At 44.6% G+C, this 27,048-nt stretch overlaps 1 protein-coding gene across 1 annotated transcript in view; it reads left to right on the forward strand.

The window, feature by feature from the left end:
* Nucleotides 1-27,048, forward strand: part of KIAA2012 (KIAA2012 ortholog) — a 92,618-nt gene that overhangs the window by 51,207 nt on the left and 14,363 nt on the right. The window contains 2 exon segments of the mRNA XM_059704849.1: nt 10,324-10,461; nt 17,670-17,742. Coding sequence (XP_059560832.1) covers nt 10,324-10,461; nt 17,670-17,742 — 211 coding nt within the window.

The following is a 27,048-nucleotide window of genomic DNA, read 5'->3' on the forward strand; positions in this document are numbered from 1 at the left end:
TCAATCCCTTTCAGCATTCTATGCCTCTGATACTAGGCCTTGGGAACAATGAACTTGCCTCTTTTTCTGAAAAGTTTGCATCTCAAAGTATAAAACTCTCTTTTCCATCCAGATCTCTCTGTGTAATCCTGGGGCGGGAGGGGCCCTGAGCCCACTGGTTTATAGAGCTGTCAGGTCAGAGAGGTTGTCAGTAAAGAGTATCAAAGAACAAGCTCAAGCCCTAATTAGCTTACCCCAGAATCGTTGCATCTCTTTGTTTAAAGTAAGAAAGAAACCTCACCAGATTTCAGAGTCTGCTTTCTCTCCATGAGAGAGAGCAAACATCCTTTCTCACAGGCTTTATCTTGGGTTTGGTTTTGTTGCTTTGTAGGGATTAGAACTTTGGTAGTGTCCTAAAATCCTGTCACACTGGACTCGCGTCCCTTTTCCCCATTTCACAAAGCCACTTCTATTTCGGCCCAGATTATCTCTCTTGACCTCCGGTTTCATGAGTTTACAACAGTAGAAATTCATATTTGATCTTCTGTGGTCTAAATTTACCTCTTTTGGCTTTCAAAGAGTAGCCTGTAATTCTAGTGCACTGGGATTTAGGTTGAATAAACCTATGTTTACCCCATCTGTTTCCTCGGTGGTTTCACAGATGGTGTTCATATCGCCTTTCAGCCTTCCTCTTTCAGGACAAAGAAAACACACACACACACACACACACACACACACACACACACACACACACCTGTAGACACACTAAGTTTTTGTACAAAGATAGCCTTTTCAGTGTCCTTCTGATACCCTACCTTCTGTTGAACTTTTTGACTGATATCTAAAAGGACAAGCTAGACTCTCTATAAAGACAGACTTTCTTTCTAAATTGCCTACTCACCTTTGTATCCCATGTGTTTAGCGTTTAGCACAGTTCCTGGCACATGGTAGCTGTGGGGTAGGATAGATAAATCTTCTGTTGACCATAAGGTCCATGTTCCGGGTAGAAAAAGCCCCTAATCTTCTAAATTGGATTTGAAGATTGTGCTTGTTTTATTTCCAGTGATAATGATGTGGAAGTTCAGGTGACATTTCTCTAACAATCCCACAATCTCCAGATACTTCCTTCTGTTGGTTGCCACAATTTGGTATTTCACCCTCTGGAAAAGCTTTGGGTTGTGTGCAGATTGAAGATGTCATTAGGCCTCCTTCTTAGAGATGTTTTTGAGGCTGATGGGTAAGATTAGGCCTAGCACTGATCTGTAGGAGAATTAACTGTCTGCATTTTCCCATCTACAGAAGTATGCTGTATTTCCTACCCTGTGTTCCTCATTTTTTTCTCTTCTTTTTTTTTTTAAATTAAATCTTTATTGTTCAGATTATTACATTTGTTCCTCTTTTTTCCCCCCCCCATAACTCCCCTCCTCCCAGTTCCCGCCCCACCCTCCGCCCTCACTCCCCACCCACTGTCCTCATCCATAGGTGCACAATTTTTGTCCAGTCTCTTCCCGCATCTCCCACACCCCTTTCCCCCCAAGAATAGTCAGTCCATTCCCTTTCTATGTCCCTGATTCTATTATAATCACCAGTTCATTCTGTTCATCAGATTATTTATTCACTTGATTCTTAGATTCACTTGTTGATAGATGCATATTTGTTGTTCATAATTTGTATCTTTACCTTTTTCTTCCTCTTCCTCTTCTTAAAGGTTACCTTTCAGCATTTCATATAATCCTGGTTTGGTGGTGATGAACTCCTTTAGCTTTTCCTTATCTGTGAAGCTCTTTATCTGACCTTCAATTCTGAATGATAGCTTTACTGGATAAAGTAATCTTGGTTGTAGGTTCTTGGTATTCATCACTTTGAATATTTCTTGCCACTCCCTTCTGGCCTGCAAAGTTTCTGTTGAGAAATCAGCTGACAGTCGTATGGATATTCCCTTGTAGGTAACTGAGTTTCTTTCTCTTGCTGTTTTTAAGATTCTCTCTTTATCTTTTGCTCTTGGCATTTTAATGATGATGTGTCTTGGTGTGGTCCTCTTTGGATTCCTTTTGTTTGGGGTTCTCCGCGCTTCTTGGACCTGTAAGTCCATTTCTTTCACCAGGTGGGGGAAGTTTTCTGTCATTATTTCTTCAAATAGGTTTTCAATATCTTGCTCTCTCTCATCTTCTGGCACCCCTATAATTCTGATATTGGTGCGCTTGAAGCTGTCCCAGAGGCTCCTTACACTATCCTCCCATTTTTGGATTCTTTTTTCATTTTGCTTTTCCGGTTGGGTGTTTTTTGCTTCCTCGCATTTCAAATCATTGACTTGATTCTTGCGCTCCTCTGGTCTGCTGTCGGGAGTCTGTATAATATTCGTTATTTCAGTCCGTGTATGCTTAATTTCTAGTTGGTTCCCCAATATAACATCGAGGGTCTCATTAGTTTTCTTGTAGATCTCATAAAGTTTATCGGCGGCTTCTAAACAGTTCTTGAGAGACCTTAAAAGTGTGGTTCTGAGCTCTATATCTTCCATTGACAATTTTGTCCTGTTTCTTTGTCTCCGCATTTTGTTATGCTTCCTTGGTGCACCCCCTAGTGGTCTTTGTTCCCCTGTGTTCCTCATTTCTGAACACCTGGTACAGCATTTCCCCAAGTTCCATGCTCCATCCCCCTTCCTCTCTCCCTGGTTTCCTAAATAGCTTTGGTTGTAAAACTTTGCAAAGGTTTTTTGAAGATCTAAGCAAACTTCATCTTTTGGTTCAACCACAGGATTACTTTGTCAGCCCAAAAACCTCATTGACAATTTAAGGATAATTTACAGAGAGCGGGATTTGTTTCTAATTACAAAATCAAGGCTTTCATTTGTTGAATGTTTACTTAGACTATTATTTATTCCAGTAAGTCTTAGTTTATTGATTTGCTGGCTGTAGGTTCCAACCAGACACATAATATGTGCCTAGTTAATTATTTTTCTTTTGTATTTTTATTATGGAAAATTTGAAGCATATGCAAAAGTAGAGAGAATAGTGTAATGAATCTCCATGTACCTGTCATAAGCTTCAACAGTTCCCTCCCCATTGTCTGGAGAGGATATTTTTAAGTGGTCCTAACAGCCAATGTGTTTGAGGTTAACTATGTGAAGGGTTTAGGATTCTCTCCCTTAACCTTTACAGCATCCCTATGAAGTAGATACAGTTATTGTCCTCATTTTTGCAGATGAGAAGACAGATGTCATGACAGACAGGGCCCAATTCAGCATGTGGCCTGTGCTAACCAAGAGGCCTACTGGTTTGGGAACCCCATCAAGCTGCACTGAGATCCCAGCTTCTTCTGTACTGTCCCTGGGGTGGCAGGCGGGTTATTGAACGCTCTGAGGCTCAATTTCCTCATCTGCAAAGGATAATATTTCCTCATGGGGTCATGACAAGGATTAGATGAAACAAGATATGGAAAGGGATTAGCACAATGCTTGTCACTAAGCAAACCCAATAAATTACAATAGTAACTATTACTCTATCCCCGCCCTCTGCCTTGAAAGCCATTCTAAAACAGAGCTTGCAGCTTGTGTACCGTCGAAGGGTTCAGAGAAGGAAAGAGAGAAGCTTGAAAGGCAGGACTCTGAGCCAATCCACCGACTGTTTCCCCCAAGCCCTACCCCCAACCCCTCCAGGATCCTCCATGCTGTCTGGAATTTTGCTCCACTGCTTACAGTTCTGCCTCTTCGAGACTCCTCTGGGTTTCTCATCTCTCACTGTAAACCTTCTTTTAATCGCTTTCTGCTCTGCACCTAAGGGCCAGGGGGCGGAGTGGGCGCAGGGAATTTGGGAGCTGGAAGCACTGTGTCCAGCAGGGCCCCAGCCCCCACAGCATGGGCTGCTGAGAAAAAGTTAGAGGCCAGAGGACAGCGGGGAGGCCAGTCGAGGGGAGGGGGCAGGAAAGAGAGGGAAAGGACATCTTTCTTCCTTTCCCCCCAGCCTCCTCAGTCCCAGCATTACCGGGGCTAGTTCAACTCCTTGTCCAGTAAATTATGGGTTAGATAAGCTTTTATGGGCCAATGTGGGAATCAAATACCACGGGTAACATTTCTTTTTCTAGTGAAAATCAACTGATTCTAAATGACCTTTCAGAGTGGAATCGATTTGCAAGTTGAGAGTCCCTATCTCTCTATTGTCAGATTGGAAAAGTCACGCCAGAGCCGACATAACCAGGAAGGCCCACAAATTGGGGTTAAAGTGAAGTCGGGGCTTAGAAGGAGCCAGGGACTTGCTCCGGTTTCCCACCCTGTACCCACCACCTCCCCCTTCCCACCTCCCACCTCCCAGGCTAAAAGAGGGTGCGTCATCTCCAAACCAGGCCAAGTCCCAGCCTGAATGCAGCCAGACGCCCCCTCACAGCAAAAGCTCCTTTCTACCTCCCCTGGGGCAGGAGAGATCACTATTTTGGCTTAAAATTTTTCTCCTCCAGCTCCTGCTAAGCCAGATAAACAATGATTCTGTTGTGTCAACAAAGCATTTAATTAAACTGAGAACAATATCAATTAGAATTCGCAGATAAGACTTCTTTCCAGATAGTGGACGCCCGGGAATTAAAGTGTCCTGGGTTTCATGATTCAAAAACTCCCTAAGGAGAACAGTGAGGTAGGGAAACTGAGGCACGGAAAGCTGAACAACTTGGCAAAAGTTACCCAGTGAGTCCCTCACAAAAGCTGAGATGGGAGGTTGCGGCCCTTCTCTTCCTAGCCTAAAGTTTGCTAGCTATTCTGCTAACGTGCTAAACACTCAGGATGTAAATCTCCTTCCCTTGGCTCGAGGCGTACAAAAGTGGATGGAGACCAAAATTCGTGACAGGGAGGAACAAGAAAGCTCCTCTCTGGCTTCCAAACAAACTGCATCTCCTGAAGTTGTCCTAAAGCTGTCACTCAGCCCATTTCACCAGCACCACCAAATTGCCCTTAGAAGATGAAAAGTAGGCCAGGATGGCAGGTGGCTAAGAGGAGCATGCTGAACCCAGGTGGCTGGCACAGGAACCACTGAGCAGACTTGTGCTGAGTGGAGTCACGCTGTGGTTTGGAGTCCCTTTTGCTCCTCACAAAGAAGCCATGCAGAGAGGCCAAGGAAACCTAGAGATGAGGTCTCAGAGTAGGACCTGGGCGTGGCCAGGGTGGCCGGCCTTGCACAAGCGAGGTCCCCTCCAACTGGATAGAATATAAGAAGCCACTTGTCCACTCGGATCCCTCCAGGCAGCCCCGACATAGGAGCCCAAAAGAGTTCCTTGCCCCCCTCAGCCCCACCTGTGACCCCATCCCTACTGCCCACTTACAGGCCCGCAGGCTGCCATGGGCAAGAAATAACAGCCTGAGAAGGCCAAGCACAGGGAAGCTTGCCCAGCTCCAGGCAGGCGCGGCCCTTTCCAGGATTTGGTCCCCACCACCCATCAGGGGACGTGGCCAAGGGGAAGCTCGGAATCCCAGGGCCCCTTCCCCACCAAGCCCCAATAACTAAATCTCTCAGATCTATCCATCCCCACTGGGATCCAGAGCCTCTCCTCCCCATCCACCCAGGGGAGTGGAGGGACAGACTCTCAGCCAAGTAGGGGGCCCAGGGGTCCTACGGAGAGACTGGCTCTGCTCCTTTTGTTTGCTCACAGGAGGGGGACACACGCCCTGTGTGCACAGAGGTTTCAGCTGACAACTTGATAGACCCCATAAGGCTTTCGGCAAAGGCCTCCCGCCCCTGCCCTCCATGCGTGAAGATAATGGTGAGGTGTGTGCTCCGGCACATTTCAGATCTTGGCTCCAAAGGCCCGCCTGCCTTCTGTTTTCTTCCTCCAGCTCAGCTTGCACACAGGTTCCCAGAGACTCTTGGCAGCTCGCTCCCAGGAGAATGAAGTTGTGCGCTGCGTGGGAGGCAGTTAGACAGCGAGAGCGTTGCAGCCTCGTTAATGAGAGACAATAGCTCTTCTTGGAGCCATTAAGCCGCAGCTTCAGAGATGGGGAACCCCAATTAGAAAGGAGTGAGAGAAGAGGAAGGCCTGAGAGACGCCTGTAGGACAGATCCGTATCTTTGGTGGCTCTGTGGGACCCATGGGTGGAGATCTAGCTGGTTGGGTTTAGCACAGGGGTGGGCAAACTTTTTGACTCGAGGGCCACAGTGGGTTCTTAAACTGGACCGGAGGGCCGGAACAAAAGCATGGATGGAGTGTTTGTGTGAACTAATATAAATTCAAAGTAAACATCATTACATAAAAGGGTACGGTCTTTTTTTTCAATAGTTTTATTCATTTCAAGCGGGCCGAGTCCGGCCCGCGGGCCGTAGTTTACCCACGGCTGGTTTAGCATCTCCTTTCCTCCTTATGGTAACACATCCCAATGACTGTGTAGAGCCAGCCCATCGTAGTGACCCTTCAAAATACACACGTTGAAGTAGGAGGAAAATTGTTGGGGAGAAGCATTTCTCCTTGAGTCTGTAGCTCATATCTTATAATCCAAGAGTAAGAAAGGAAATGATATTTATTTAATTTGAGGACGACCTCTGTAAGTTTGGCTGCATTATATACGCGTGTGCATATGGATATTGGTATACAGCTGATGGCTCTTTTTTGTTCTGGCTTTCAACTGAATCACATCATGTTTACAGCTAGATAATAATCCTGGATTTTCCATGGCTCAGTCTCTTGGAGTGTTAGATCTTGAATTCATTAGCAGTCATCTCCCTTTAAATGTCAGATAACGTTTTAAATGCCAAGAACTTACGCAACACCTTCTGTGCAATTCAAATCAGCTTTACCCCATTAGCTCATTAATCTTTATTGTTTCATTTACTGAAGGGAAAGGCTTCCAGGTGTTTTTAGCAGGACATAGAAATATTAAAGCATGTACAGGTGAAGGAAGGGGTTTTGACTTTCTGCTCAACATTTCACCCGTCCATCCGTGTTGTGATCATCCCCACTACAGCATGCACATAAACGAAACAAAAAAGCTCCAGGCATCTCTGGCTTCTTCTACTTCCCCCACCTTCACCCTTCTGGCTAACTTTCTGTTTTCTTCTCCCTTCTACACCTTCAGAGACCTTGACTTCTGTTCACTACTTATTCTGCAGTCTTTGCTCTCAAAATAGCTCAAGAGCTGCAAGTGTCCATTCTGATGGCTCAGAAAACAGAGGGGTGCCTCACATGGTCAGGGATGGGGCCCAGGAGGCTGGGGCAGAACAGGCAGACATCGGGAATTCTACTTTCCTTTTCAAAGAATCCCTGCTTGGTCTTACCTCTGAATAATCAGCTACACTGACTGCTAAAGATAGATCCTTCCAGGAATAGCTCCTAATTGTCACCCAGCTCTCTGCTCAAATGTCACCTCCTCAGAGAGGTCTTCCCTGATCACCCAAAGGCAAGTCCCACCCCTTCCCCATCAACCTCCATCCTGTCATCATTTCATTGTCTTCTTAGATTTATCACTCCCTAAAATCCTGCTTATTTATGTGTTTGTTTGTCTGACACATACACTATCACTCAGTAAATATCAATTTAATGAATCAATGAAAAACCACCCCTCAGTGGTTGAGCGTCGACCTATGAACCAGGAGGTCACAGTTCAATTCCCGGTCAGGGCATGTGACCATGTTGTGGGCTCGATCTCCAGTGTGGGGTGTGCAGGAGGCAGCAGATCAATGATTTCCTCTCATCATTGATGTTTCTATCTCTCTGTCTCCTCTCCCTTCCTCTCTGAAATCAATAAAAATATATTTTAAAAAAATAAACAGCCCCAAAGCATAGCTTTCTCTCCTGGTTTCAATTTTCTTTTTCTCCTCTTCTCACTACCTCTCAGAATCCTCTTTATATATTTCATCTTTGCCTTCCTCCCATCTCCCAAGCCCCCTTTCACTATCATTTATTTGTTAGAACTCTTGAACATACTAAGCAAACAGTACTTCACATTCCAGTGACGACAGAGCCTTCATTGAAAACATTCCATTAAGCTAGAATTGATGGCCCCTAGATGTTAGAGAGATGAGCCATATAGTCAAGAGAATTGTTGTATCAAAAGATTTATAGGCCAAGTGCTTTGAAGGGACTTTCTCAAAGCCTCCCAACTCCCCACTCTTCAATCTGAACCCCACATGAGGAGTTACAGTAATTCCAGCCGTTGGGACTGGTCTTGGCTATGCTGTTTGTCCTCCAGCCCAACACAAAATTGTCTCTTGGAGATAATGGAGAAATTTCCCTTAAATCAGTATTGTCACCCAGTGATTCATGAATGATTTTGGAAGCTAGAAAGCTTGAAATGCTTTGCTGATTCTAGCTTGGACAAAATGCGTTCATTTGATCTAGAAACAGGGAAGGGCTATCTCACCCGGAGAAGCTAATCAGCTATGGCTGAGATAACAAAAAAAAAAAAAAAATTGGCTATGTGTTTGTCTTTAACTCTAGCCATATTTCAAAACAAAGGAAAAGGGTGTGGATGTTCATTGGAATGATGGCTGTTTGTGGGGACCCACTAACCATTAATTCATCATTAATACTTAAAAGTAATATAAATGCTATGGGAGGGGATGTTTCTGACAGTCCAGAGAAACAGACTTCTGAGAGTGAGTCTCCTAGAAAATATGGAAATGATCAAGTCCACGCCCAGGGTGATCTCATGGCACACTAATGGATGCAACCCCAGCCAGTCAGCCCTCGGGGATGAGGAGCCAGAGCCACACAGGGGACAGGCCTCTGGAGGTCGGCACGTACTGCCTGTAAAGGTGTCTTCATTGGCCCTTCGCATTTGAACCGAGTTGGGCCATAACATGTAGTTTGTCCCCAATGCAATAGTTATTCTTTTGTTCAGCAAATATGTATCAAGTGGCCCTGGCTGTTTGCTCAGTGGTTAGAGCGTCCGCCTGCGAAATGAAGGGTCTCGGGTTCGATTCCAGTCAAGGGCACGTGCCTCGGTTGCAGCCTCAGTTCCCAGCCCTGGTCGGGGCGTCATTGTGGACACTGGCAGGAGTGCCCGGTGCCGTGGGATGTCATGAGCAGCACAGAGGAGCCAGACCTGAAGGATGAGAAGGGACTGGAAGGGAGGAGTATGTTCCCAGGAGAAGGCAGGGCCTGCTTGATGGGCTTGTCCAGGACCTGAAAGGTCAGCATTGAGAGCAGCCCTTTGACCCTGCTGTTTCCGCAGTGAGGTAAGCACTTCCCTCAGAGAGCCCCGCAGACCATTCCTTCGCCTGCTGCAGAGCTCAAACACTGCTTTCTTGGAGGACCTTCCCTGGCAACCCTGCTTAAAACTGCAGCCTCCATGCCATTCGCAGATACTCCCCGCTCCCCTCTTTGCTGTATTTTTCTCTATATCACGAATCACCTTCAGACGTAACTTACGGTCTACTTGCTTACTACCTCCCCCTCGGTGGAATGCATGTGCAGTTTCATAGGGTGGCGCCTCTGTCTGCTTCTTGCGCTGCCGTATCTGCTCTGCCCGGCATAGAAAAGTCGCTCAATAAATATCTGTTGAGTGACTAAATGAGGCAGGAGAGATTGTCCAGGGCCAGGCAGAAAGGGTCTTGTAAACCTTTTTAGCCGGTTGGCCTTCATCCTGAGGGCAAAGGCTGTTGAAGGTCTTAAGCCGAGGGGGAACACTGGCTCGCATCTCAGAACAATCCCCCATGCTGCTGGAAAGGCTTGGGCTGGAAAGCAACTTCAGATCCAGCTGTGTTGTGCATTGGAACCGGGCACCATCTACATGTTGTGGTGACAGGAGAAGGCAAGGCCCCATGACTCCGGAGCCCCTGGGACCTCCCAGACTCCTCTCGTCGCTCATTCTTCCTTCCCTCTCTGCTCGATTTGCTCAAGTGACTCTTCCTCACGCGGCAAACATGTTTCACATTTGGAAATAAACTGGAACCTTGCTATAACTCTGTTTGGTGCAAGGCAGATTTAATAACCATCCATGGAAGCTACAGAAGTATCAAAACCATCTCATTAAGAAAGGAGTCTTGGGAAGATGGGGATTTCAACTGTGTGGCTTTGGGCACGTTACTTCACCTCCTGGGGCCTCCGGTTCCTCGTCTGTGAAATGGGAATAAGAGTATCTGCCTCACAGGGTAGTTGTGCGGATTAAGTAAAGTGATTACAACCCTGGAACACAGTAATGTGCCTTTCTCCACTTCCCCATCACACCAGCTCCAGGTATGAATTAATAACCAGTCTCGGGTTATTCTGTGTACACAGGGTCCCCTGTGTCTTCCCTGGTAAAAATAGGTGTTACTATTAGTGTTCCAGCGATGAAAAGTCACTTTCTATAAATATTTGGGGATTTAGACTCACTCTGGTCGCACTGTATATCATTCCTATGAAAGGTGGGCTTTCTGCTTCTCTTCACAGGCAGCCCTGCGGACCTTCGAGGCAGCAGCTCAGAAGGCAGGAGAGCCTCAAAGTTGTATAAATAAAGGGCTGATATGTTCAAACAGAAAAGAATTTTGCACGCGCAAGCTGCTCATCGACATGACACCGTTCCTGAAGGTGATCTCACACTGAGAGGACGAGGGGGTTTATAGACACACACGCAGGCGTTCCGGTTAATACACTTCTGCATGGTACAAAACAGCTTCAGAAGTCCCTCGGAGTTCCTGCTTTATCAGAAGGGACAGAAAATAGGCAGTTTGTAGCAGATGAAGAAAGAACAAATTAGGACAGTAATCGCAGCCAGCCGCCAGGGACAAATCAGTTGGGTATCTGGTTGGGATGGTGAGGGACAGGGAACAGAGAGGAGAAAGGATAACCTTGAACTTGAACCACCCCATAATAAAACAGGCAGATATAATTCACTTTATCTTAATAGCAGTTCAAATAATTGTTACCATTTTACCACTGTAACTTGGTAGAGCTGATATTCCTACTGTGGAGAAGACTAGTTCTTGAGTTAACTATTTAGAAGTCAACTGCAAATCCTATTCCAGATGTCTCATCTTGGTTCCTATTCTCCCGAGCTCAGCTTCTCACCTAGTTTAGGGTACCGAGTGCCTATTGTAGAGATGTCATTTGTCCATCTTTGCAGTACTCCTTTCTGCCCAATTTCACACCGCACCTGCACGTGGGAGGTAGCCATAAATGCCCCATAAATTGATCCCCCTTTTCATCCCATAGCCCTATGGCTTAGGGTCTTCTTCCTACCCATTCTTGCCCACCTCAGAGCTGAATGAACTAGAAATAAATGACCATGAAGTAAAGGAAAGTCGTCAGAAACAAAGCAAGGCTTGGGATGGAAGGGACTCAGATCCTTCATGCTACCCTCTCTAGAGGGGACTAAATCCCAGCCCTTGGATAAGAAGTGACTAGGAGAGACAGAAACCCCATACACGCTCTGTGGCTTTTAGCCAGTGCTGGAGACTGGCTGAGACTTTGCAGACCATGAGGGTCACCTTCCTAACCTCCGCTAAGCCAGAGTTCTCGTGTTACATCTTCTCTGGTCCACTCCCTTCTCAGCTCTGCAAGGTGGGGCTTTGAGTCAGAGTCCTGTATTTGCCCCAAATCTCTTCCCTGCATGGCTGGGCTCTGCGTTCCTGTTTCCTCTTAGATAGGCTCTTCCCTGTGGTGGCAAGATGACCACCGGCTTCTCTTTTCTAGATCACTCTAGAAATGAATCTCATTGACCCGACTTGGGTCACATGTCCATGCTCAAATGAATCAACATGGCCAGGGGAGTGGAATACATTGATTGGCCCAGCCTGGAACCACAGGGACGAGGGGTGGGGAGGGGAGAAGTATCTCAAAAAGGAAAACAGGATCTTTAAAATCTGAAGAAGAGAGAATGATTCCAGGCAACAAAAGATATTTGCTACAAGCACTCAAAATAATTGCCTTGATTTCGCATTTATTATATTAGTTTGGTAGGGCGACTATAACCAAGCGCCATAGACCGAGTGGCTTAAACAACGGAAATCTATTTTCTCACAATTCTGGAGGCTACAAGTCCAAGATCAAGGTGTTAGCGGGTTTGATTTCTTCTGAGGCCTCTCACTGGCTTGTAGATAGCCTTCTTCTCCATGTATCTTCACACGATTTTCCCTTTGGGGTTGTCGGTGTCCTTATCTCACGGTGAATTAGGGCCCACTCTGATGATCTCATTTTACCACTTTAACAACCCTGTCTCCACATGCAGTGGCTGAGGTGCTGAGGGTGGACTTTAACATGTGAATTTTGTAGGAACCTAGTTCAGCCCAAAACACTTATATTAATGAAACCAGCCTTTTTTTTTCTCTCTTTGCAACAGTTTAGTTCTCCCCTTAGGGCTTGAAGAATTGTGGTTGGTACTTTCTGGGATGAGGTAATACCATCATTGTCACTGTTCATTCATTCAACCCATAGTGAGCATCTTCTACCTAGTATGTGTCTGCGCTTGCTGGGTATTTGGGATACGTCATCAGCAAACAAAACAGACTGAGATCCTTATCCCGCTCCAGGCAATGGGTACAGTATGTTAAAAGGTGCTTATTGCTACGAAAGTGAGATAAGGAGATGTTTATGGAGCATCTAGAAACCGCAGAATTCAGAGTGAGGAATTTTACAATAATTTTTTGTGCATTTAGTGTCCACAAGGTTTTTGTGTTGCACTTTTTCGCTCAGCAATTTCGGCGTCATATTATTATTACACACTACATTATATATCACACGCCATATATGTATCTACACTACACATATTATACACCATATTATAGAGAGAAAGGCACTGTCACTCTGAAGGCCCACTTTCCAGTCCACCCTCTCCACGATACAGAAGTTGTAACTCAGCCTGCTTCTGTAGGGGACTCATGGAGCGCACACCAAGCTTTCTGACCCCCAGACCATCCTTGCCCACAAGACCACCACTAAGGGGGAGATGAAGAGAAACCAATGCTACCCAGTACAGTGTTGTCGCAGAGGCAGGCCCAGGGAGAGAACGATGGGAGAGATTCGTTCCTTTCTTAGTTGTTAATGTGAATCCGCCTCAAATTTAAGAACCTCCTTAAACACTGAAGGCAACACTATTAGCCCATTTTATAAGAAAATCTTATCAGGCTTAGATTTGGAAACACATGACTGATCCAGAGTAATCTGGGTTCACATAAAAATTGAAGCACTTTTTTAAATCTATTTTTGAAAAAGAAATGGTAATTGATGAATAAATTATAACAGAGATTCCCCCCCCCTCAAGAACTTTAATAAATTATCAGGGTTAGGGAGTGGGGGGGGGGGAGAATAGCAATAACACCAATTAATACTAGATATAGAATTGAATATGCTTATACTCAACATTGACATCAAAGGATAGGTATGTTATACCCAGAAGATGTGAAGAATCAAGAAAAGCTCCACCTTACAGTCATCACACAGACAGGTATCGCTTGGTACCCTCAAACTTGAGGTAGAGGAGGAACCTGGTTGAAATCAGTACAAGGCTTGGAGCAGCATTGCCCAACACCCACACCCCCTGTCTGGGGCCAGCCGCAGGTTTCACTTATGCAGGCAGGTGTGGGCACATCCCACCAGGCAGAGGGTGACTGCCCCTGCCACTGTGATCATGTGGGGGAGGGCCGGCATGGTCCAGTGAGTGGAAGTAACAGGGAAATAATGTTTGGCTTCCAACATTGCTCAGAGACGGAGCGGCCCCTTAGGAAAGAAGTTTCAGTGCCTTAAGTCCTTTAAACGTGCTTCCTTGGCCACTGATGGGACAGCTGTAGAGGGATAACAAGCTAGTTTTGAAATGCAATGATTCCAGGACACGTGAACGATAATATTGCAAGGGAAAATTTTCAGGGCATGGGGCCTATTACATTTCCTAAAGAAAGAGGCCCAGTAGACTCTTATCTATATTAAAGGATCAGACCAGGAGCAACCCTGAGTGACCTTGTAAGGTTTCTGGGACTCCACTTTCTCTTTAGGAAAATAAAGATAATAATACTGGGATATCCATACCTGCCTCTCAACAGTGAGGCAAGAATTATATGAAATAGTAATTTTCAAAGAGTGTTCACATCTATAAAGGATTCAATTTACAGAGAAAGGAACATTGATTGATCCCTGCTAAGAGCCAGGCCCCACACATACTGAATCTTATTTCATTTTCCCCACCTCCCTCTTGGTACGTGTGCAGAACTCCACTGTGTAGATGAGGAAAGTGAGGATTGGTGAGTGAGATGATGACTCACAAGGCTGACAGCAAAGGAAACTAGGATTCAAAGCCACAAAACCTACAATACCTGATCCTGAGGTCTACCTAGTCTGTTCCTATGAAGAATTTAATTGTGTCCCTTTGTTCTGGCTTCAGAACCTGGGAAAGGAGGAGGGATTCAATATATTTTAATCTTTTTTAATATACTTTTATTAATTTCAGAGAGGAAGGGAGAAGGAGAAAGACAGAAACATCAATGATGAGAGAGCACCATCGATCAGCTGCCTCCTGCACACCCTGACCGGGAATCGAACCATGACCTCCTGGTTCATAGGGTGATGCTCAATCACTGAGCCACACCAGCTGGGCAATATATTTTAATCTTATTTACAAGATACCTTATAATTTTTCATAAACCAGTTTTCTTTTTTAAAGAAAAAGTATGGGTTCTTTTTAACACACATAAAAAGTTGTACTATCTTAAAGTTGAAATTTTCAAATGAGATCCTGATTTTCTTCCATCATTAAGAAGGTATTGAAATTAGTCTTTCAGACGCATTGTTACATGGTATTACACAGAATTTCCTAATGTATTTTCCTACTTAAGCCTTTTAAGAAATCTGTACAATATTGATCACCACTCCCATTTCACAGATGGAAAGCCTGGGTTCAACAATAGGTCGCACAGCTGGCTCACAGTCAACCGGAGCCCCATGTCTGACTTCTGCACCCCATGCTCCTCCATCCTTCCCACAGTTCCTTACGAAAGCCTGCTATGGGCCTAGACGTGCCATGCTCAGATGGGGTGCTATGTGTGAGGGTAGATGGCAGGTGTAAGGTTCTCCAAGGACAGATGGGAACTTAAGGTCACCTGTCCCACCCCTGTCATTTGAAGAAACTCAGGCTCAGAGGTTAAATAACTTGCATGATCTGTGAGGCAAGAAGTGCAAGGGGGGAGTCAGGCCTTCAGCCTAGGCAGTCGGACTCCCAGACCGGCACCCCAACTGTCTCTCTGGTTTCCGTGCTGCAGTTTGTGCTTACAAAGTGTTAGTTTCTATCCCCACCCAGCCTGCCCCCTCCTCAGCCCTACAGCACCACACTGCTGCCAGTGCTCTTTTTAAATTCAGCTTAGTCATATCCCTGGTTTGCTTGAGATTCCTCACCGTGTCCCCATTAGCCTTCCCATTAAATCCCAGCATCAAAGATGTATTTCTTTTATAAATAGAAAAATATAACAAATGCAGGCGTTTTTTTTTTAAACTCCAAACTGCACCACGTAAGATCTGGCCTGTGTCTGAGTCCCACTGTCCATGCACTACAGACACATCAAACCACCCCCAAACCAGCACGCGGCCTCCTCTGCGGGAACTGCCCTGCCTGCCCTTCTCTGCAGGACTGAGCGCCAGCTCCACTGGTGGCAAACCTTCCCCGGCCCAGTTTAGCTCCGCCTCTTGAGGTCCTGCAGAAATCTGTCAGGATCTGTCACAACACTGACCACACTGCAGTGCAACGGTTGAGATTTCTTGTCATTTTTCTGAAAGTCAGTGAGTTTCTTACAAATAGGTCTTTCAGCTTGCTACCCCCCAGTGCCTAGCACAGTGCCTGGCACACAGCAGACACTCAGTTAATGTTCCTGAGCTGAATGAGCAGATGAAGAGCAAATGACTTGGCCAGAATAACAGAGCTGGGATTTGAGTTTCCTGACCAAGAATCAAACCGGCGACCTTTTGGTGCATGGGACAACACTCAACCAACTGAGCCACACCGGCCAGGGCAAGACTATTTCTTTTTCTAACAGGGACTCACCAAAATATTATTCCCAAATCCCTGACTCTCTTCCTCCATCTTCCCATCTGTGAAATGAGAATATATCTTGCCACAGAAGGCTTGTAGCTGCATATTGTTAAGATTCAAGGTTCCTGTTAGATTAAAAGGATTTATAAACAGGGATTTTTTTTAAATTTAGCTTCTTTCTACTCTTCGACCTTAGCACTTTAGTATGACTGAGGCAGGTTTTTCCTGCAACAATTTTTTTTAAACCTTTCCATGTATCCAGGGGTGAACTTTTTACTGCATTAGGCCAACTCTGCTTTGTCTCCACAAGCAAACACGCAAAAGAAAGAAAATGACTTAACTGCTCCGGCTTTTTTATGTTTGACTAATTCATCAGCTACAAACTCTAAGTTACCAAGTGAGAAACACGACAGGTAAAAAGCCCTCCCGTGAGGAGAGAATGCCAAACAAATTAGCAGAAAATGAATTGTCTCTTCCCAAAGCAGCGTGAGTATTTGATAATAAACTGAAAAACCGATTGTCCCTAAAGGGGCTTCCAGGAGAGACTTCCAGCACCAGATTCCTTCCCTGCAGCTGAAGTGAAACTGTGGACTAATCAGAGATCCAGGGGGCGGAGGCCAAGGGCACACGGGGCTTCCCAGGGCACCGGCTCTACCTGCCACATCTATCTCTCCTCTCTCCGGCCACTAAAGAGCCGCCCTTCCGACACTTCAGAGGAGATTCGTGATTCTCAACCCTGGCTGCGTATTAGAATCAGCCAAGAAGCCTTAAAAATGCCGGAGCTCCAGGAAGTCTGATTTTAATGTCTGAGGTTAGGTCCTGGGAATCGTCCGTTTTAAAGCTCCGTGAAGAGTTCTAATATGCAGCCAGGATTGAGAGCCACAGTCACGGAGATCTGGACAGTAGGATTGCAAGCAACTTGCGAGACTCAGAGAAAGAAGGAAGAGGGAATTAAATGTGATAAGAAACCCAATCCGTGATAATCCTGGACACTCCACGAAAGGCCAGTCTCACCCTTTTGCTCCCTGCCTGACTTTAAACCCTCAGGGCCTCCCATTTGTTCCCAAGATAAAAACCAAAGTCCTTAGCTACCATCAAGGCCCAGGAGGTCTGACTCCTCCCACCCTTCCCACTTCTCTCAGTCTCTGCTCTCATCACACTGGCCCTCCCCTAAGTCCTTGGAGGCTCCCTGCTTCCTTCCACCAGCTGGCCTTAGTCTATGACAGCTGTGGGCAAACTACGGCCCGCGGGCCGGCCCGTTTGAAATGAATAAAACTAAAAGAAAAAAAAGACCGTATCCTTTTATGTAATGATGTTTACTTTGAATTTATATTAGTTCACACAAACACTCCATCCATGCTTTTGTTCCAGCCCTCCGGTCCAGTTTAAGAACCCATTGTGGCCCTCGAGTCAAAAAGTTTGCCCACCCCTGGTCTATATGACATTCTTCTCCCTGACACCCTTCACCCCACCTCCCCCCCAACCCCACCCCCGTTTACACCTGTGAACACCAGGCACTGAGCCCTGCACAGGTGGAGAGGATGAGCCTCCCACAAGAGGATAACGAAGAACCTAAATTGCTCGGCGCTGTGGCTAAGCCACCCAGCTTTTCAGGGCCGTTCACACTGGTAGCAGACTTCCTGTCCACTTAAGTTAAAATAAGATGACATAAAAAGAGATGAGACAACTAAGAACATGGGGTTCTTTTTTACCAAAACGCATGGACTGCTGGAGTATTGGCACTTCTTTGGGTCTTACGTGCTTTTGTTGTGTGTTAACCGAATAGGAAAGTGAAGATGAACTGGACTATCCTGAAGAAGCAGGGGGACCCCTCAGAGAAGACCATCAAGACACCCAAGGTAGAGACACAGCTGGGCTGGGCTTTAGAACCTTACCACAGTAACTGCCGGATGAAGTTCGCCCGCTCAAAGACGCTAATGGGGAGTGAGCACCCTTCCATTTCCTCCCAGGTCATGGGTTGGAGTCAGAATGCAGACCAAAGTGCTCAGTCTGACTCTCATGGGTTCTTAGTGCATCACAAGCCAACTGATTGATAATAACATGCTTTTACTTATTGAACGATTTCCTTCCTGCCCGTGGCTGCAGATGGATGGAAGAGTGGGGGGCGGGGGGAGATCATTACAAAAAGGCCCCGCAGGCGCCTCCCTCTGTGTTTCCTGCTTTCACAGGGGCTTGGACATGCAGGTGAGGGAGCTGCGGTTCCCTGCCTGGAGGGATAATATCCCGTCATCAGATGGGGAACCGCACCTTTAGAGACCCCGGGCTGCTTGAGGGTGGCCTCCTCCAAAAACAATGCTCCATTTCATAATGATGACGAGTCTACTGGGCCCAGAACTGGGCTTTTTGGCAGAGTTCATAGTCGCAGTCCCTGAGCGAGACACTAGCTCTCCCCTGGGCGTCCCTGCTGGGTGACGTACCTCTCCACGTGCTGCTGGGTGACGCTGCGTAGGGTAGGCTCGGGCAGCAGAGCTGTTCTCTCTCCTCCTCGCTTCTTGCAGGAGTGAAAGCACGTGTGAGAGACTCGAGTTCTCAAGGAGTGACGCAGGGTGGGCCCGCCTGGGTTCTGCTTGTGGTTTGCTGTACAAAGGCGTCCAGCGGAGGGAGCAGGTGCGAGCTGAAATCCTGCGCTGCCCACTAGGCATGCGCCCAGGCCTGGGTGCGCCCACTCAGAAGGGCTCCTTTGCCCACGTGGCCCTCGTACTGGGGCGCCTTTTCCCCAGTTCCCGTCAGATGCTCTGTTTAGGCTACAGCAGCGCTCTGGCAGCTGAGTGGAGAGCACGGGCTCTGGAATAGGACCACCTCCACCTCCCCACCTCCCCACCTCCCCACCTCCCCACCTCCCCACCTCCCCCCCCACCCCCCCACCTCCCCCCCCTCCCCACCTCCCCACCTCCCCACCTCCCCACCTCCCCCTCCACCCCCACCCCCACCTCCCTGCCTCAGTGCCCGCAGCTGAGGCTGAAACCGCAAGGCTGCCTGAAGACTAAATGAAGTAATTCGCGTACCGTAGTCCTTTAGTGACGCTCCCTGGGGCACCTGGACCCCCGTGGGTGGGAGAGACCAGAGGAGCTTACTGGAGATGAATGAGCAGTCATGGTTTGGGATTTCACCCCGAACCTGATCTTTTTCTGTGTACATCTTTTGCTATAACTTTCACTTGGCATTCTAGACAAAAGGAATTTTCATACTCATTTAAAAAGGCTTCACTGCTCTGGATATGAGACAATACCATATTATGGTCGCCCAACCCCTGGGTTTGGTCGAGCTTTTAAGCAAGGTTTCTGCTAACACAAGTATCCTGCCGCCTCCATTTTCACAACTGAGTGACAACAGCTAGGGAAACTCGCTCCAGGCCTCACATCTTCCGTAGCATAGATCCATGTGCGGAATGTGAACACTGACGAGGATCCCAGGTCCCCGCCAAGGGCAATAGAGGGTAAACAGCACAGAACATGGCCAAATCTAAGCAACAACCAAGTCAGTCAAACACATTACCTGCCTCATGGCAGCGGGGCAGGCTGCAGCTGAGCTCCATAAAGGTCATTCACACAGTCCTTAATGCAGCGAAATGTCACTGCAGAACATTAAAGAAGGCATTTGCCTGTCAGGAACGATAAATGCTAATGTTTAAAAAGAATTTCCAGCCCTATCGGGTTTGGCTCTGGATAGAGCATCGGCCTGCAGACTCAAGTGTCCCAGGTTCGATTCTGGTCAAGGGCATGTACCTTGGTTGCAGGCACATCCCCAATAGGGGGTGTGCAGGAAGCAGCTGATCGATGTTTCTCTCTCATCGATGTTTCTAACTCTCTATCCCTTCCCCTTCCTCTCTGTAAAAAATCAATAAAATGTATTTTTTTAAAAAAAAGATTTTCCAATCTTTTAAAAATAGTGGGTGTGGAAGGGTTGGAGAGTACTATTTAGGCAGCATTACAGTGATCAGCAGCATTGATTATGGAGCCTGATTCCCTGGGTTCAAATCCTAGCTCCACCACTTACTGTGTGGCCTTGAGTAAGTTACTGAACTTCTCCGGGCTTTTTTTCCCCCATCATCTGTAAAATGGGGACACTAACAGTACTTATCTCATGGGGTGGTTGTGACATAATGGAGTTAATGCAGTGGTTCTCAACCTTCTGGCCCTTTAAATATAGTTCCTCATGTTGTGACCCAACCATAAAATTATTTTCGTTGCCACTTCATAATGTTGCTACTGTTATGCATCATAATGTAACTATCTGATATGCAGGATGTATTTAGGCGACCCCTCTGAAAGGGTCGTTCGACCGCCAAAGGGGTCTCGACCCACAGGTTGAGAACCGCCGAGTTAATGTGTCAGGGGCTTATAAGAATGCCTGATGCAGAATAAGGACTCACTAAAGATTAGCTATTAATCTATTTCTTTAAGATTTTAATTTTAGTAGCCATGAATTGCACTTTGTCAGGAGGGACTTTCTCTAAGTTGGTAACATGATGATTTTTTTTAAATATATTTTTATTGATTTCAGAGAGGAAGGGAGAGGGGAGAGACAGAAACATCAATGATGAGAGAGAATCACTGATCAGCTGCCTCCTACACACCCCCTACTGGGGATCGGGCCTGAAACCAGGCATGTGCCCTTGACCTGAATCGAACCTGGGACCCTTCAGTCCACAGGCCGACGCTCTATCCACTGAGCCAAACCAGCCAGGACCGTGATGATTTCTTTACTTTCCAAATCAGCCTCAGTGGGTGGGGATCGCTCTGGGGGGACTGATTGAGTCCTCTCTGTAAGTCCTTTTTTGCTTAAATCCAGGTGTGGGTAGCAGACCCAATCTGAGAAAGCAGCCTTACCAGCCTCTGCATTCTGTGAAAGGTTATGTACTAGTTTATCTGATTTTAGCCTCTCTGTAACCTTATGAGATAAAGTGCATGATCCTGTTTCACAGATAAGGAAAATGAGGCTCAGAGAGGTTAGGCAACCTGCCCAAGGTAACAGCCAGTAAACGGAGGAGCTGAGGGATGAACTCGGGTTCCTATCACTTCAAGCCGTTGGCTTTTTAAAAGAGCTGTAACGACATCCGTGTGTTTCTGATTAGGAAATAGGTACAAAGTCAGAAATGTCACAAAGTTATGGCAGCAGTTTTTTTAAGCCAGCATGAATCTGGGAGATTATTTAAAATCTCTAGAAATCGTTTTATATTACAGATAAATGAAGTTGAGGTCTAGAAGTCAAGACAATTATGCAAATTGCCGCTAATTATTAAAACCAAGGCAATCCAAGTCTCTACTCAGTGTTTGTGGGTGTTTAGTTCAATTTAGCTTCGTTTTCATGGCCTTTGCTCAGGGGCAGTCCTGCCCCCAGGAGTAAACAGCTCCAGAAAAACACAAGTGTACTGACTGCCCAACCTGTGCAAAGAAGTGAGGGGTAGCCAGTGGTGCAAAGGTTTCTCTTAAAGCGGTGGAGAAAACAGAGACCAGTGTGTGTGCTCAGAGGCAGTGCCCCTGCCCCTAGAATCTGCAGCCTGGAAGGTAAGACCACTGCAGTGTCACCTCATGATGTTGGTCGGGGCTCCTGGCTCCCTGGACTGCTCCGTGCAAGGCCTGTGCAATCACTGGACATGGCCAAGCTCTGCTATCTGGAGCCCCAGTACTGGGTTCAAAGAGCCAGCTAGTCCTCAGCAACCCACATGACCTACACACTCTGTTGCTGCTTTATTTTTCCTTCTAGAAAGTTCTCCTCCACAGCAGGAAGTGGTGCCTCCTTAAGAATGTTTCTGGCCCTGGCTGATTTGGCTCAGTGGATAGAGTGTCTGCCTGCAGACTGAAGGGCCCCAGGTTCAATTCTGGTCAAGGACACATGCCCAGGTTACGGGCTCAATACCCAGTAGGGGGCATCAATGATCCTCTCTCATCATTGATGTTTCTATCTCTCCCTTCCTCTCTGAAATCAATAAAAATATACTTTAAAAAAAAATAGAATGTCTCCATCAGCCCAGGATGAGAACCCCAGGACACAGCTATTGCTCTTGACCCTGAAAATTCTCTTCACCTTCCAGGAAGTAAAGCTCACTTCTATTTTGACACCAAATTATTCAAAACCAAACAAGAACAATATAAGAAAGGAAATTTGTAGACCAATTTCACTTATGATCAAAGATGTAAAACTCCTATAAAATATTAGCCAATGAAATCTTTAGATCTATCTAGATAGATAGATAGATAAAAATAGATAAACATATAGATATATAGATATAATGACTGAATTCATTTATCCCAGGAATTCAGAAAAGATGATCTGACATTTGAAAACATGTTTATGTAATTCACATCAAGAGGTAAAAAAAAATTATTTACCAAAAACTTGCAGTAAACATCACACTTCAATGGTTGAACTTTAGAAGTATTCTCTTTAGAAACAGGACTAGGATAAGGATGCCCTCGCTCATTGTTTCTATTTCAACACTGGACCAGCACGGTAGGGAAAGGGAAAGATAGAAAAGATAGAAAAGAAGGAAATAACACTGTCATTATTCCCAATAGTATTACTTGCATGGAAATTCCGAGGGCCTCTAAAGAGATAAGCTATTAAAAGACAAACCATTAAAAGACCCCAAAATTCAGCAAGATTACTAAATGTAGATCAATAAATAAAAATCATTGGTGGGAAAAGGTTGTTTTAAAACATAAAGCATGATTTATAAAGCAATTCTGAATTGTTATGGGAAAACCCCAAACATACACAAAGGTGAATAGAACAGTACAATGAATCCCAAGTCCCCATCTCCTGGCCAATATTGTTCACCTACATCCCCAACTCATTCCTCCTTTCCATGTTATTTCTAAACAAATTCCAGGCTCATATCCTTTTACCATATACTGGAGTATGTATCTCTAAAAGATAAGATAAAACTCTTTTGACATAACCATAGCAATATCACTATTGCATCTAAGAATTAGAATTATTCTTTAATGTACTTGAATATTCAATCAGTTTTTTCCAATGTTCTAATTGTTTCACAATTGTTACAATTGTTTTAGAATTCATTGCAATGGGTTATATGGCCTTTAGGTCTTATTTAATTGATAGGTTCCCCTCCATTCCTGCCTCCCTTTTAGTTTATTTTTAGGAAATTGAGTCACTTGTTCTGTAGAGTTTCTCTCAATTTAGATGTTGCTGGTTGCATCCTCATGGTGTACTTTCACAGGTTCCTCTGTCTTCTGTATTTCCTTTAAGTTAGTACTTAGCTCTAGAGACTTGATCACAGACAGGTTTGGTTTTTCCTTTTGGCAAGTCCACTTCATGGAGGGCGTGTGTTCTTCCATCGGGAGACAATATTTGCTTGTCTCTTCATGATGCCAACCATTACTTATCCTTTCATCCATGAGAGGTTGCAAAATAGTGATGGTGAAATTCTATCATTCTTTCTTCACTTATTATTTGGGAAACTCTTACAAAAAGAAACTTCCCTCTTATACTGTTTAGTTATCCAGTGGTTCAGTTTATGTAGGAAGGCAGGAAAAATGTAATTTTTAAATAAATGCTCTATATATATGTATATATGTGTGTATGTGTGTATATATATATATCTTAGCAATAAATCTAAAAAAGGGCATGTCAGTTTCATGAAGAAACGATAAAATTGTATTAAATTAAATAAAAATAGACCTGAATACATACAATTTTCTATATAATGCTATATATAATGTTCATACTAGTAGATAGGAAGATTTACTATCATAAAGATGACTATTCTCCCTAAATCCATAAATTCAATGCAATGCCAATTTTTTTTTTAATTTTTTTTATTGATTTCAGAGAGGAAGGGAGGGGGAGAAAGAGATAGAAACATTGATGATGAGAGAAAATCATTGATCAGCTGCCTCCTGCACATCCCACACTGGGAACTGAGCCTGCAACCTGGGCATGTGCCCTGACCGGGAACCAAACCGTGACCTCCTGGTTCATAGGTCGATGCTCAACCACTGAGCCACACAAATTGGCGGGGCTCAATTCCAATTTTTAAAATGCCCCAATAAGGTTTTTGGTGGAGCATGGTAAGTCGATCCCGAAAGTCATAAAGAGGGGTCAAAAATGCCAATACGATTTTGAAAAGTGGAAGAGTTTGCTCAACAAAATATTAAAATTTACTTTAAAGCTAAATGACATTGCTTAGAGACAGACAGAAGAGTATAGAGAAGAAAGAATGATATGGCAAAAGTGGCATTTAAAACAGTGGGGAAAGAAAGGGCTGTCTCCAGGGACCAGGATGCTCCGTTCCTAAAGAGGGGGCCCCTCACCTGACCTGCTTCAGGGAGAACGGGGAGATGCGAGTCCTTTCTGTACCCGCTGTTTCTCAGGGTCCTTCAGCTTAAAATACTCAATACGCCAAGGTGACATATTTTGGAATAGCATGTTTTGAACCCTGTCAACTGGTAAGTACCAAGTTTAAGAGAATGGTTAACTCTGGGGGAGAGAGTGAGGGAAGTGACATTGTATATGCTCGAATGAAGTCTTGGACTATTTATTTATTTCTTTGGGGAAAATGTGGATCAAATATGGCAAAATGTTAAGATTTCACAAAGTTAGGTGCTGAGAACATGGGTAATCATGATACAGTATTTTTTTTTATACTCTGCATTCTTAAAATATTTTACAGATTTTTTTAATACAGTGAAAAGTTGTAAATGTAATTCAAAATACTGCCTTGGTTATTTCAGTACTTCCTAAATATCAGGTTATTTTATTAGAGAGGAAAAAAAATCACCTTGCTGCGGTTCCCATCCCAAAACGGACAGGGTTTCGATTCTAATCAAAATGGTGAGATGACACCGGTGCAGAACCTCAGCTCTTGGTCAATACAAACGCGCCCTCTGCTGGTCCCGTCGTGCCCTGTTCAGAATAGCTGCGGGGAGCCGTGGCTGTCCAATGACACAGCTTTTTCTGAGCCAGCCATGCTCGCGAAAGACACCCTCACAGAATTCCCCTTATCACGAAAATACTATAGTCAGCTCTCAGGCTCTGTTAATATTACATGCTATTCAAGACAAATTCCAAGATACCACTTCAGTCAACTTCTCAGTGTCCTCGACGACCTTGTGCATTCAGTTTTGTCCCCACCCCAAAGCCTGCAGGTTGGTGTATACGCCACCCTTAATGTGTGGGAATGGCAGAAGGAAGCCCAAGCTGGAAAGAGGCTCTGGGGCGGGGGGCACTGGGACAATAACTGAACACGGAAAGATAGATTAACTGTATTACTAAGAGACTGATGCTGGCAGGGTGACTTTTTCTTTTCAAATCTTTCATTAAGTTATAATACCTTTAAATAAAATTGAAAAGAAATAAACTAATTCATGCAAGCATCTATTGCTCAAAGAGAACGAGAAAAATACGGAGATTGAATATTAGAGTCCGACCTTCAAAAAGATTTTTAGTTTTAGTTTTGTTTTGTTTGCTGTTAACATCCATCTTCCCCACCAGCTCCCTGAGGCCAGGGTGTGTGTCCGTCCTACTCACCACTATATTCCCAGCACCTAACACAATGCTGGCAGGTAGTAAGTATTTCAAAAGTGACATGTTTGGTTTTAGTCATTTATAGTACATCCATATGATGAAATGCTGTGCTGCTATTAAAATCATTTTTAAGAATACTTACAATACAGGAAAGTATAATAACATAGAAGTACATTAAAATTATGTGTACATTATTTCTCAATTCTATTAAAATGTTAGTGTATGATTCGTATATGTACGTGAAAGTGAACATGCCGAATTCGCTGCAGCAGTTGTATCAGGGCAGAGTGATTATGGGTGAGGTACTTGTTGTTGTTATTTACCAGGTGCCAGCACTGTTTTGTATTTAAGCACTTTATTGTATTAATATATATTTTGTTAGGCTTTTAGCGGCTTTATCCAGGGACGATTAACATACATAAATGGGACCTATTTAAATTGTACAATTAGATAGGTTTTGTTGTGTTCAATATTACGATTTATTTTTTTCCTGCAAAGATCTTTTTTTTAAAATATATTTTATTGATTTTTTACAGAGAGGAAGGGAAAAGGATAGTTAGAAACATCGATGAGCGAGAAACATTGATCAGCTGCCTCCTGCACACCTCCTACTGAGGATGTGCCTGCAACCAAGGTACATGCCCTTGGCCGGAATAGAACCTGTGACCTTTCGGTCCGCAGACCGACGCTCTATCCACTGAGCCAAACTGGTTAGGGCTCCTGCAAAGATCTTAATGCACAATGGGGGGGAAAGGGAGACATATGTAACACAACAATAAAGATTTTTTTTTAAGATTTTAATGCAGTCAACTTTGCTTTTCCTTAGATTTTAATTTTATATAATTACAAAATTGTCTGTCATTGAAACATTAAACATAGCTATGATTTTGAGTTTTTCCCAGTTTTATAAGGATATAGACTTACAACACTGTATTAGTTTAAGGTGAATAACATAATGATTTGATATATGTATAGATTGCAAAGTGATTATCACAATAAGTTTAGTTAGCATACATCAGCTCATATAGTTAACAATTTTTTTTCTCGTGAGGGGAACTTTTGAGACTTACTATGTAAGTTTTGATATATGTATACACCCATGAAACCACCCACCACAATCGAGATAAAACATTTATCACTCCCATTTCCTCATGCCCACCCCTTCCAGCCTCCCTCATCCCCAGACAATCACTGATCTGCTTTCTGTCACTATAGATTCATTTACTTTTCTAGAATTTTATGCAAATGGAATTATACCATATGTACTCTTTTTTGTCTGGTTTCTTCCACTACATAGTTCTTTTGAGATCCATCCATGTTGTTGAGTGTATCACTACTTCATTCCTTCTTACTGCGGAGGAGTATTGCATTGTATATACACACCAGTTTGTTCATCATTCCCCTGTTGATGGACATATGGGCTGTTTCAAGTTTTCAATTATTACAAATGAATTATTACTATGCACATTTGTGTACAAGTCTTTGTATCAACATAGGCTTTCATTTCTGTTGGATAAAATACCTGGAAGTATAATGGGTAGATGACATGATATATATAATATTTAATTTCTTTTTTAAAAAATACATTTCTTTATTGATTTCAGAGAGGAATTAAGAGGGAGAGAGAGATAGAAACATCAATGATAAGAGAGAAT

The sequence above is a fragment of the Myotis daubentonii genome, chromosome 7 (genome assembly GCF_963259705.1).
Source record: "Myotis daubentonii chromosome 7, mMyoDau2.1, whole genome shotgun sequence".
NCBI classification, from domain to species: domain Eukaryota; kingdom Metazoa; phylum Chordata; class Mammalia; order Chiroptera; family Vespertilionidae; genus Myotis; species Myotis daubentonii.